General features: G+C 37.8%; 1 protein-coding gene across 5 annotated transcripts in view; it reads left to right on the top strand.

The window, feature by feature from the left end:
* The window catches only part of KIF13A (kinesin family member 13A), a 113,964-nt gene that overhangs the window by 64,847 nt on the left and 35,180 nt on the right, over positions 1-13,937 (top strand). For all 5 annotated transcript variants that reach the window (XM_074829157.1, XM_074829176.1, XM_074829149.1 and 2 more), the window contains 7 exons: positions 2,766-2,877; positions 3,261-3,473; positions 5,063-5,173; positions 6,306-6,440; positions 8,270-8,400; positions 10,129-10,215; positions 10,328-10,494. In XM_074829157.1, coding sequence (XP_074685258.1) covers positions 2,766-2,877; positions 3,261-3,473; positions 5,063-5,173; positions 6,306-6,440; positions 8,270-8,400; positions 10,129-10,215; positions 10,328-10,494 — 956 coding nt within the window. The remainder of the gene's footprint in view (positions 1-2,765; positions 2,878-3,260; positions 3,474-5,062; positions 5,174-6,305; positions 6,441-8,269; positions 8,401-10,128; positions 10,216-10,327; positions 10,495-13,937) is intronic.

Here is a 13,937-nt window from a genome sequence, read left to right as displayed (position 1 = left end):
AAATGTAGGCGGGGGAAGGAATGGGTTGGGACAGGTCTGGCTCCAAGCTGATTTTAGGGAGGTTTTTTGTATTCAGAGTTAACTAATAGAAAGATGGATTCTGCTCATTGAAGAATTTGGTTGTAAATTGCACAGAAGTAGCTTGAATGGGTGTCATTTAGGGACAGTTGCTTCTTGAGGTGAGGAAGCACCACTTCCCTTCAAACGCCAAGGACTCAGGCCTGTGGTGGGAGTGTGCAAGCTTCCCATCGCCTGCTAGCAAGGGCAACCTGGTCATGCTTGAGGAATAGGGACAAGGAGAACAGACAGTGTGCAGAAATGGCACTTTCTCATGCTCTTGCACCACATAAGTTCACCCCGCTGCTTCTGAACTGCCTCGGTCTGCTGTGTGCTACGGGCTTAGGCCTTCTGGTTGATTCATTATGTAAGTAGTGTGAGATAGGATCAAAGTAATGACAGATCTCTGATGCATCATTTAGCATGAAGGAAAGCAACTGATGAGTCCTGTAATTATTTTGCTGGGCAACCATTTCTTTTACTGCTTTCCTTCAAGTCTTTAAACAGCTTTGTATTATGAAATCTCAAGTAGAATACATAAATGACTCCAGTTTGGCTTTTATGGCAGATGCTAACAGTCTTAAAATAAAATCAGTATTTATAAGAAGCAGAAATATTATCACATCTTTTAATCCTCTGTTAATAAACTGTATCTTATAATTTCCTGTTCATTAAAATACAGTGCCCATAACTCAAATTGGTGTTGCAGCCCTGTTGTGAAATATTTTCAGTGATAGGCCTTTTTGAATCCCTGTTTTTCCCGTCTCCCTTCCGAGTGTCCTTTTCTTCCCTCTTCCTCAGTTTTTGGCTTTGGTTTTCATATTTCCCCTCATTTAAAGAGGGAAAGAGGAATTGGAGGAAAGTAAACCAGGATGACTTTTTAACTATATGCTTGTTGAAGGTGGACTCCACTGGAAGTGTGCTGGTGGTGCTTTTCAGTTGTGCTGTAGGAGGTTGCTACGAAGCAGCATACAGCATCCTACTGTTTGCTCTTGCGTATTTAGCACGCTGTCATCTCTGTCTGTGGAGACCAGAGACTAGAGGCAAGAATCTCCCCATCCTCCCCCAAGTTTTCAGAGGTTGTTAGGCTTTTGTTTAGGTCACAAACTAAAACTAACTGTCCATTTTGCTGTGAAATTTTCAGAGGTGAATTGGAAAGTTATCCTACAGACAAATTACAAAAGATTGTGATCTCTTGGGAGATCAAATTGCCTACCCTCTCCTTAAATTTATTTTTCTTTTAGTTTTGTTTTCAAGTCTATGCGATCTTCATACCACTTTTGATATATGCAGTATGGGACATCTTTTGTGATACATGTTATGGTTCTTGTTACTTTACCTTCAGATATCTTTCTTGAAATATTCTTCTGCAACATTTTTGTCACTTCCTAAATGTTATTTCTGAACCACTGTTAATTTCAAGCAGCACTAAGGCCCTGATACAAATACTGTGCAAAAACTGCCTATCAACTAAAATAGTACTACTTTGAAAAGAAAACTCGAAAGGATGGAGTGGAACAGTACAATTAGAAATTTATTTGACTATCTAATTGTGATGCTGCTGAAGTTTTCCTTGGTGGTTATAAAAAGTAGCTGGGTAATTGAGCATGAGCATGATGGACCAGTATGCTCTTGGGCTTTAGCGCGGTCTCTGTTTCAAAACCCTTTAGGCATCTGTTTAATGTTCTCAGGCTCCTGAACCAGCTCATTATCTTAAGCATACTCACCCCAAGAGCCCTGATGTCACTTAAAATTTACACAGGATTGTATAACAATTGGATAATATGATGCACATATGCTTTGCACAGATTGCTAATACAGTTACCCCTGTTGGTACAAGTGGTCTATGTACCAAAATGGATGAGTTATCTGCATTTTCTTCACAATTCTGGAGTGGTGTTTGGGATGTGGCTGTCTGCTAAGCAATTTGGAGCCTTTTCTTTTTCATGCTTGTGCAACATTTTTGTAACTGGGAGATTGTTTGGTCTGTTGCCCCCACAAGAAGCTAGTGAGGCTCCACCTCAATTATAAGTCAATCCATTTGTCAAGGGACTTCCTAATCAGCCTCTTCTGATGACCAGTCTTCCCTTGTTGTGTAGTGACTGATTGGTTACTGGTTCACCAGGCAGACTAGTTCTCTTGGGCCATAGCTGGCTTTGTCTTGAGGATGCCTCCTTATGGCTAGAGAATTGTTTGGTTTTAGTCTGTTGTTGAGCCAGTGCTCTTAAAACATTGTTCCTAGAGACGGGGGATCCTTGCCATGCTGCCAACGCTGTTAAGTGTCATGAGGCAGTGTCCAAGATAGAAAGATTTTTAGTCTCTGAGAAAATGTAGATGTCTAATCAAAGGCAGTTATTCTCCATGTACTGAAGCAGTCTGCTTTGCACTCTTCAAGCTTTATTAAATACTGGAATATTAGTCTTTCTGGTACTTGGTCTTAGTACCAGATGAGATGAAACACCATAGATAACCCATTTTTTTCTTCCAAATATGTAACTTTATAATAAATACATTGCCCTCTTTGGAGCAGGGTGATGGGCTAGCTGATCTCCTGTGGTCATTTCCAACTTAAATTATTGTGATATTTTAAAAATTGGATCTTAAGTTTTTCAGAGAATAAATTAAACTTTAGAAAATCCCCTTTCCTCTTTTATTAAATCTACATTTGGAATATATGTTAAATCTGTTCTACTGTGTTGCATTTCTAGATCACTTTCAACGCTGGGCTTGGTTATATCATCACTTGCTGACCAAGCAGCAGGGAAGGGGAAAAACAAGTTTGTGCCTTACAGAGACTCTGTACTCACTTGGCTTCTCAAGGTAATTAATATTTTCTGTTTACCCTGTTCACAAGATGTCAGCTTAATAGTTTGTAGGATCATTGTAGCATACCTCTGTGTATGTGGACTTTTTTTTAAAAAAAAAAAAAAAAAGATAAGGAGCTCTCATAGCTCTAAGCTGTTCCAAGTAATGTGGACAGCTAAGTGTATCTTGTGTTAATTCTATGTAAAGTCCTGTTGGGCTATTTTCCGTCATAGTGGAATCAAAGCTGATGGAAGTGGCTGGAAATGTTTATGGATCGTAGAGGCTAGCTTATATCCAGAGTACCTTTCTGTGTCTAAATAGCAAGTTTTGTATTTAAAGTATTTTATAGTCTCAGAACAACTTCTAACCCTCAAACTCTCTATGGATGCACTCTACAGGACAACTTGGGAGGAAACAGCCAAACTGCCATGATAGCCACAATTAGTCCAGCAGCAGACAACTATGAAGAAACGCTCTCTACTCTGAGATATGCAGACAGAGCCAAAAGGATAGTTAATCATGCTGTGGTGAATGAAGATCCAAATGCTAGGGTCATCAGAGAATTACGTGAAGAAGTTGAAAAACTGAAAGAACAGCTCTCACAAGCTGAGGTAACGTTACTCACAGTACAACATAAACTGAATTTCCCAGGGAAATGTCAAACTCTGGCTGGAAGACTAGCTTTCTTTTTAAGCCTTATAAAATGAGGAAAGGAGGAGTCTTGCACTTTTTAATAATTAACTTTCTTTCCTGAAATAAATCCAACTTAATTTTTGCTTATTTTTAATAACTCTTAAATGGGGACAGCATTGTACTGATGGTGACCCTTGTCAGAATAGACTGTTCTTGAAGAACTTCATGTCAAGCAATAATCGATGCAGCACAGATAAGAGGTAGAGTACAATTTCATTGTGTAGACTTACTAGCAGAAATTTTTTTTGCATTGGTGGACTATATAATTTTATGATGTCAAATGGAAAAGTGTGAAAAGCTGTAAATCTGCTGTTGGACCACAAAATATGTGGGACATTTGTCTCCTTAACATTTGCAAAAATCTATAAAAAATTGTCAAAACTGCAACACTGAAACCATCAGCGTTTTGCTTTACTGCCTTAACAGTTAACTCTCTGTGATTGCTGCTTATCTTGGATTTGTACTTCTAATTGGAGAGTAAAGTATCAGGGTAGCATAGTTTACTTGGTGATATCTGGAGAAATTAGGCACTGGAGTGTAAGAAAATATATTTGCTCTTTTCAGGCAAGACACAAAATACTGATGGAAAAAGAACAGAAGTGTGTCTGAGGATAAATTTGTGTGGTGTTTAAACTTGACATTCATTTAAGGAATACTGTTCCTCGTATGACCAGTTCCTTATAGGCTGAAATGGGAAAATCTGCTTTGAGAAAAAAGAGCCATTCACTTTTTTTGTAAATAAAAATCTGTTCTAATCCTGTACTTTAAATTGGAAAATACTATTGTAGCATGTGGTTAATTATGTTGGCAGACTGTGGCTGAACACAATCAATAAGAAGGTGTCCAGAGTCTTACTAGTTTTTTGAAAAAGCTTTTTCTCTTATACCTTCTGTTAAAAACAGTTTATATAGAGTTATAGGCCAGCCTGTTGAATTGTTACTTGGCACTGGACATATTTGAGGTTTTTGCTTTTGTTTCCTTTTGTGAAATGAGAAGCCTGTGTTAGCTCCAGAGCATGCCTTCCTTTGAAGGTGATCAACAGGGTCAGTCTGAAAGCTTTAATGCAACTCTAGAAACACTTGCGCAACCAAGATAGAATGGAAGGCTAAATTTTGAGAGGAATTTATATTTGAAACTTTTTTTGGAAAAAAGACTTTGCAGTTGAACTTCAGACAGCTAAGACTTAAAGTTTTTAAATACTCAGATATTTTTATACAGATACTGAAGCTTGAGTGGCCAGGCCCAGAGATTTTGTTGGTTCCATTAGCCTCTGGAGCTGTGTCGATCTTAGCTGTTTCAGACCTGGATTCAGATCATTATAGGTTGATTCTGTCCTCTTCCTTTGCAAGTGACCTGTCTCTTCATCTTCTGCCACAAAAAACCTGGAGATATAGTCAATCTATACTTGTTGCATTTCATGTTATGTTGCTGTGTTCACTTTCCCTGTGCAAGCAGATGTTGCAGTGGGAAGAGTAGCTGAAGATTTTTGCTGATTTCTATCTTTTAGGCCATGAAGGCACCAGAACTGAAGGAAAAATTGGAAGAATCCGAAAAGCTAATAAAAGAGCTAACAGTCACATGGGAAGAAAAGCTAAGGAAAACAGAAGAAATCGCACAGGTATTTCAGAAATTTTGAGGAGGAAAGGCCAGATACTCATACAGTTGAATTTCATGAGCTTTAGTGGACTTTGCTGTCTTCCCCACCAGCTATCTAAAATGCCTCTGGATTTTTGTCCTTTCCCCTAGTTTATGGGGGGGGGTGATGGTGGTTTTTTTTAAAGTCTAAGTGTCATTAGGATAAATGTAGATGTGTCATGATATTCATAAAAGCTAATATTTGATTTTAAAATAAAACATCAAAATATGTTTGGGCAGCTCATTTATTTATAAGACCACAGTGAGATCTTGGATGTATTTCCCTTGAAATGACTAAGAAAATGAAGAATTACAAAAAAAATCAGAGTTTTGCATAGTATTTGTTCCTTTTGCTTTTTAGTGACTTAACCAGAGAAGGAAAATGTATACATGTATTTGCTAAAGTTCATTTATTATTATTGTACTTAAAGTAAGACTTCTGGCTTCTGGTGTAGTTTTCCACCATTTCCACCATCTGTAGCTTGGAGAACAAGTATTGTTGGTCTCCCTTTCTAGTCTTAATGTTCCAGAGCAGCCTTTGGTGCAACCACTGTTTAAAAAAAAAAAAAAAAAAAGGCAGTGGGAAAAACCAAACTAAACCCAACCAGCCAAATAAAAAAAACCTCAACCTCCAAACTGTAGCAAAAGACATGAGTGATCAAGTAGATGCTTTAGCTGAATTTCAATAATAATACTGCATAAGAATAAACCTAAAGTGTGGCATGCTATTTTCTAAATTATCTATGACTATCATTATCCTTGAAGTAATTGCAACTGAGACTAGTTTTTAACTTGACATCAAAGTTCAAAGCCACACTGTGTTACTTATGAGTAGCTCTAATAAAATCAGTAGGGCTGCTTAGGTAAGTAAGTGCCACTTTGGGGAAGCAGGTGTTTGAGGATTAGATCTAACTTTCTGGTGGTGGTGTGTAAAAATAAATTCTATTAAACATACTGTATGTGACCGATGTCTTAAGTTCTGTTTCTGGTAGTGATGCACATGCCAAACATGCCTACTGTATATCTTCAGCTTTAGTGGCTCTGCTTTCATTTACTTTCTGTATTTGTCTCTACGTATTGCAGCAGGCAAGATTAACCTATTTTTGTTCTTGCAGGAGAGACAAAGACAGCTAGAGAGCATGGGAATTTCCCTTGAGTCTTCAGGTATCAAAGTTGGGGATGACAAGTGTTACCTGGTGAACCTGAATGCAGACCCTGCGCTCAATGAGCTTTTGGTTTACTATTTAAAGGTAAGAATGTGAACAGGATGTTTACAGAGAATGAAAAGACACTTTTTTATTGTTTTGAATTTCTAGCTCAATTTGTTATTCAGAGCGTATTTAGATTTTTTAAGACTAGTTGCAGCAAAATAGGATAGGGCTCCTTCTACTGTTTAGGTTTTTGTTCTCCCTTTGCAGTTCTGCTTCATTGTTTTCCTGATTGATCTCCTGATTGCCAACAGTGGGAGAACTTCTCAGTGTGTGCCAGTGTTGAGATAAATTCTAGCTTTTCCAGACAGGATGTGAATGAGCCAGCAGTGTGCCCAGGTGGCCAAGAAGGCCAATGGCGTCCTGGCTTGCATCAGAAATAGCGTGGCCAGCAGGGACAGGGAAGTGATCTTACCCCTGTACTCGGCACTGGTGAGGCCACACCTCGATTCCTGTGTTCAGTTTTGGGCCCCTCACTACAAAAAGGACATTGAATCACTTGAGCGTGTCCAGAGAAGGGCAACGAAGCTGGTGAAGGGTCTGGAGCACATGTCGTATGAGGAGCGGCTGAGGGAACTGGGGTTGTTTAGTCTGGAGAAGAGGAGGCTGAGGGGAGACCTCATCGCCCTCTACAGCTACCTGACAGGAGGTTGCAGAGAGGTGGGGATGAGTCTCTTTAACCAAGTAAAAAGTGATAGGACAAGAGGTAATGGCCTCATATTGCACCGGGGAAGGTTTAGACTGGATATTAGGAAGCATTTCTTTACAGAACGGGCTGTTAGGTGTTGGAATGGGCTGCCCAGGGAGGTGGTGGAGTCCCCATCCCTGGAGGTGTTTAAGAGTAAAGTTGACTTAGCGCTTAGGGATACGGTGTAGTTGGGAACTGTCAGTGTTAGGTCAATGGTTGTCTGGATGATCTTCAAGGTCTTTTCCAACCTAGACGATTCTGTGAATAGAATTGCCTTTTGGGCTGAACTTGAAGTGAGAGCCTTGTATTAGATGTTTCTTTTTGTTAGTGAACTGAGGCTTGCTTTAAATATTCAAGGAGTTATTCATAAAGAGGTGATGTTAGTAGTAATAAGTAAGCATAAACATAGTTTCTGATGACAGAAAAGCTTAAGAAAAAGGGGGGAAAAAAAAACCCAACACTTAAAAAATTTACAGAAATGTATTTTTCTAGTGCCACTAGCTATCATTCTGTTTAGCATAGTCTCATGTCAGAGTGAAATAGTGTCAAATACAAACCTAATAAGTTTGTAAGGAAATGTGAGCTCCTTGTCAATAAGATATGAAAGACTATCCTGTCTATTTTTATAGTCACTTTTCTGCTTTAGTGGCTGAGATAGAACTTTTGTGTTTGAACAGTAGCAAATAAAGCACAACTCCTCTAACGACAACGAAGTAAAATATTTACAGAATTAACAATACGACTTGAAATTATGTAGAGATCAGTATGTTTAGTTGAGTTGCTATATAGCTGTTTCTGAAAAGCAGCCAACTCCGTGCACCTTATTTTACTATCCATGTTGTCCTCTGCTATTATGCCTATATGACATGGCTGGTTTTCTTCACTATTTGCATTTATTGCTTGTATGCAAGCATAAACTGAGAATATTTTAAAATCAGAATTTGTGTCAACTGCTGTATTTTGCTTTATGTAAAACCGTATGAAGATAAAGCGTAGAGCAGAAGAACAGTTTGTGTGTGACCTTTACAGTCTTCAAATCTGCTGTGGCACCATTTCTGCTCTACAGAAGTGCTTAGCAAAGGAGAGCACGTAGATTGTGCAGTCTCAGTGCTTTAGCTAATATTTTCTTAGTTATATAAACAGTGATAGTTTGCTTGTCTCTTAGTAACAGCTTATTTTCTAGGATCACACAAGAGTTGGTGCAGATACCTCTCAGGATATACAGCTCTTTGGTATAGGAATTCAACCAGAACACTGTGAGATTGATATTGCTTTAGATGGAGAAGTTACACTCACACCAAAAGAAAATGCAAGGTAAGAAGGATCAGCAGCACTTTCCAGTGAAGTGTTTGCTTTTCTTTACCAGAAGATAACTTGCATGCATTTTTATTTCACCTAGTCAGAAGTCTTAACATTCTGATCAATGAGTATCTTCTATATAGATGACAGATGCTTAGAAGTGAAATTCAGTGATAAAACTGAGATTTCCCCACATGTGTACACACCCACCCACCCACTCTGCAGCATAACAGTGGTCAGTGGCTTGGCTCAGAATAAACCATCGCAAGAAGGTATTCAGTAGGAATGAGGGACCTTTGGTTGTCTGTATCTTGGGTGGTAAGAGGATCACTGAGATGCTGCTGGCTATCGCGACCCATGCGATAGGTTAGTAGGATGTGTCTTGATGGGGGAGGATAAATTGTGCATCATGAGTAGTTCCTGTTGTAAAGCTCAGTATTTTAAAAATCGTCAGATCTTTAAATACTTTTTAAAATCTTTAATTACTGTTGTGTCTAGCAAATACACAGTGTGAAGTCATGTTTCTCCTTTTGTTTCTATTTCTGTATTTTAATTATTTTTCATTTTGGGGGCACTGTGGCTTCTTGGGTGGAATTGTAAATAAATGTCTTTGTCGCTTCATCTCCAACGGTTTGTGATAAGCTGTACCTTTGTCCTATTTAATAGTCATGCCGGTTGACTGAAATCTAAATATCTAAATAATGTATAGATTAGTACTAGAGTGAGAAACAGAAGTTTGAGACACCTTTTAAAGAATCCAATCTACTTTCAATAAAATACCTCAACATTTGCATTTTTTTTGTGCAGCCTACAATACAAAATTTCAAATAGATGTGATTCAGACTTATGGTGATAGAGTTACTGACTAGAAATCAGTCATTTTAAAGGCACATGTCAGTGGAAAAAACATATTTTGTTTTACTTGTGCCTGATCTGCAGTGTAGCTGTTCTTAAGATGCTAGTGTCAACAGAAATTTAGTTACCACAATGTTGTTGGGGGGGGGGAAATCTGGTTCTAAATCAAATGCTACATGTTTGTGTTGACTTGAGAGAGACAGCTGAATTCAGAACACTGCATCTGAAAAGGCTTTTTTTATTTTACCTAAGTTTTTTTCACTTTCAAATAAATTCTGCTTTCTGACTCACATATGCAAAAGTTCAACAGCTCAATTTTTCCCATTTTGTGATTGAAACTTAAATACAAAGAAACCTAAATGCAAATATAGCAGTATACCAGATGTTCACAAAAATAGACCCTTGTTAATAATAGAGACTCCAGTTGTTGAAAGAATGAAACTTGGATCTCTAAGGGTCTTTTCTTATGCTTGAATGCCGAATATGTTAACAGTATGTTTTACAACTGTGTGTTGACTAACATATCTTGGAGAGGTTTGTAAGTAGGATTTGCATGCATCCAGGTTTACAGACTGTTCATAAGAAACAGGCAGTGATCCAATTTGAGAAATGGGCTTTTAAAGAAAATTGTGCAACTGAAGCAACCTTGTCTATACGTTCACTGAAGAGTTGTACCAGCCAAAGCTGGAGGGGAAAGGTACTTTGTGTTTAATTCTGACAGTGGAAATCAGACCAGTAACTTTCCCGTTGATTCTTTAATAACCTAGCAGATTTATGCATTGTATGATACAAATCACTGTCTGTAGATGGGAGAAACAGTAGATCTTGTAGTTACTTTTCAGCCTTTTATTTTTAGGGTTTTGCTGAAGTTGATTTTTTTTCTTTCAGATCCTGTGTAAATGGTGCCCTGGTGTGTTCTGTCACTCAGTTATGGCATGGAGATAGAATATTATGGGGAAACAACCACTTTTTTAGGTAATAGGTGATATTTGCATTCCAGCCTCTTACATTCAGCCTGTCTTTTTTTTTTGTTCCTTCTACTGTTCTGCATAAACTTCTTAGAAACTGAATTTCAATTTTTACACAGAATCAATTTACCAAAGAGGAAAAGACGAGATTGGCTGAAAGACCTTGAGAAGGAAACTTCGTTAGGAGAGCATGATGTGGATGCTGCTAGTGAAGCCTCTTCAGAACCAGACTACAACTATGAGTTTGCACAAATGGAAGTTATTATGAAGACACTGAATAGTAATGGTAAGGCAACTGCCAGATAAAAATGTTCTTTTGAATTGTCTAACAAATGCAACACAGACCTTAATTTCTGGGTAAAAAGGCAAGTGGTACACTTGCTCCAGGGGCCTTTGGAGCATTTTCAGAACAAGATATTTTATGGAAACAATGTTAGGCATTTATGTATATATAAAAAAATATATGCACCTAGGGATAAACACAGACACACACACAAATTAGTAGTTGGTTTGTGCCCTGACACACAATTTTATCTGTACATTTGCGCTCCTTTATACTGCAGCAGAGTTGTAATCATATGCCTGTCAAATCATCATCTAAGTCATACTAACCTCTTGCTTTTGCAAGTTAGTGCAGACAAAAGGGTGCTTCAGATATGGCTCAGTTAATTTCATCCTTCCTTTTGTGTCAAATATTGCTGACACCATTTTAACCTGAGTAGAAAAACACTGAAATGATAACAAACTTGTAGTCAGATGTCAGCTAGCGTAGTTTTTAATGCTTGATCACTCTCAATATGCTTGATCACTCTCAATATTTTATTTAATCTTTATTAAAACCTATTTGATGCCTTTTTTGGACAGTATAATAAAAATACAGCATATATAAAGTAGTGGCATGGTAAACAATATGGTGTTTTCATGGTTTCCAGAAGGCAAGTCATAGTCCATGTGATATAATATGGTATGAAGAAATGCTGGAAAACTTGGCAAACTACCGGGAAAAAAACCCACTTTGTACAGGTTTTTTAAATACGCAAAATTTGAGAGGCAAATACCTTAGTTCTTGGTCACTGACCAGGAAGACACGATAGATGGTGTTTGATTGCTTTCTCTTCTTCTTTCTTCATATCTCTGCACTGTTTGTTGTGGTTTATTTGTTGAAAGGCAGTATTTTTTTCTTGGTGCCGTCTTACTCTTTATGTGTTTTGCCATTGAGTACATCATGTTGGTTTCATATGCTTGATGCTCCAGCAATAGTTTGCAGGTTCTTTTACAGTTTTATTTTAATGGAATTGCTTGTGTGAGTGAGTTACAGGGTCAGGTCATTTAAGTTGATGTGAAATTACTATTTGATAACAGAAGTATTCTCATTATGGTTCACTCAAACCAGGAGACGAATTTCAGATGAATCTGCCATCTTGGTGGTCTTCAGTGTTGTCATCCCTCGTGAAGATTCTGTTGCCTGTTTTAAGGCCTCAAACCATCCCGTATCTGTGCCAAAACTGGGACAAAGGTTCTGAACTTGATTGGCTCATGCATGAGACTGCTGGAGAAATTTGAAAGCATTAATTGATGCTTGATCTGCTTGTCACTAACCGGGGATCTGACTAAACTGTAGCAGTCTACAATGAGTCAGTGTTCTTTGAACAGGGCGGGGGGTGTGTGTGTGTCATATTTTTTGGTTTTCATGTGATGTTACCTAGCTGATTGAAATGATTTTTCGCAATATTTCAAGTGTCTTTATATTTTAGTTTAATAGGCTTTTTTAATTGTGGTCCAGGGCAGCTTTTTTGTCTTGGTTGGTTGTTTTCTGTGTCTTTGCTCAAGAACAGTACAGACATTGCTGTTTTATTAGAGCTCTTTCCTCCCTAATACACAGCAAATGTTAGCAGTCATACATGTCGCACAGTTTCAGAGGTGTCATAACCCAATTATTCTGCTGTTTGTCTCTTCTGCTCCCTCCCACATAGGTGTTGCTTAATTAAATTGGAGTAGTAAGTGATAATAAACAAGTGACTGTGAGGATCATAGGCTGGTCTTTGATTCGAAGCTAGATAGCACTTCCAAGTTCTGTTCTTCTCAATGGTATAGCTAAAATACATTTTTTTCTGACAGGCTTTCAGTTTGTTGGGTAAGAACTAAAGCAGCTTTGTTACAATACCATTTATTTGTTCTTCCTTAAAATGAAAAATAAATATGGGTAAGGAAGAAGAAATAACTAAGTGACTGAAGGCAGTTAATTCTATTATCCATATTCTCTGGAGAAAGTCTATGGGGGCAATAAAGGGTTATTTAAAAAATTTGATTAGGTAATTATTTTAAAGGCATGTATTGATATAGCCCAAAGCCAGAGGGTTTGGTTTTCCTTTGTTTTGGGTTTTGAGGTGTGTGTGTGTGTGTCCTGATCTATTTGAGAGCAGTAACCCTCTTTACATAAATAGCCTAGCTTCTCGGGGGCACAAACACATTTGTTTTTATGGCGTGTAACCAATACAACAGTGTCACATACTGCGTCTGGCTCCAAAGAAGCTCTGAGGAAAATGTGTAACTTTGAAAACAGCTGTAAAGAAAACATCCAGATTCTTTCCTCCCTTCAGCATGTTAACTTTCTTTTGTGGGATTCTGTCAGATCAGCTTTATACTGCTAATTTGTGATGCTGATTAAACACAAAATGCAGCAAAGAAGTTTACTTTATTCTTGTATAGTGTGCAGTGGTTAAGTAAACAATGTGATTAGGTTATGCAGCTTCCCATTTAAGCAAACAAAACTGTTACAGCTCAGGGTGGGGATTTTGATGAAACTTAACAAAGCGGCCTGTGTCATAACCTTCTTCTAGCTTGCTTAGAAAAACGCACTTACATGAAATCTTAAGGAATTTATTCAGCATTGTTGTTACTGGATTAACAGATTCCAGATGTGAATTAACATTGCAGCAAGGTGATAAATGCTGTCTATCCTATGGAGAAAGTACATTATTCTGGTTCAATGTTAATATTCTAACATTTTGCAGAGGATTAACTGCACATGAATGGTCTTTTTAGGGCTGTTGATCTCGTCACATAAATATGTAGAGGACTGGGACTTGGGACTTTTGACACAGTATGGAATTTGCTGTGCATTTGGCAGGCACTGGGTAGAATATTCCCTAATTTATTTGCCTTTGCATGAGAAGTACAAAATTGTGGAACATGGTGTTTATATCTAACTTAAACACTGTTGTAGTTCTTTTGAATTGTGAAAAACTTGACTGTGTTTTTTTAAATCTTGTAACTAGATGTTTTATAATTCACACCATTTTTTGCTTTTTTACTGTGAAAGGTTTGGGGTTTTCTGTGTAAATGCTTTCAAAAGTTAAATTGAAGACTTCTCTAAAAGTGTAAATTTAGCTTTTGCTTTTCAATACAAGCATAACCTGCTTCCGCCCCCCCCCCCCCCCAGTAGTGGATTTTGTTGAAATTGGGAAGTTTTAGACTATGTTCTTGCATCTTGTTCCAGATATTTTCGATGGTATAATTTGATCCTGTGTTGGTTGTGATCCTGTAAATCTAGGTGGCTGAAAAGATCACTTTTATTAAGGAAATCTGCTCCCTGAACTTTGAGCAGTTTAGGAAAGTCTTGTCTTAATGAGTCAGCCTTAGATTCATTTCCTGTGTTTGCAAACAACAGAGGGCTTTTAATTTCTTCCATGCCTCTTCTCTATCTTCTGCATAACACCTGTTTTCTCA

Source organism: Strix aluco, chromosome 1 (genome assembly GCF_031877795.1).
Source record: "Strix aluco isolate bStrAlu1 chromosome 1, bStrAlu1.hap1, whole genome shotgun sequence".
Taxonomy (NCBI): Eukaryota; Metazoa; Chordata; class Aves; order Strigiformes; family Strigidae; genus Strix; species Strix aluco.
This window is presented reverse-complemented; position numbering and strand designations above follow the sequence as displayed.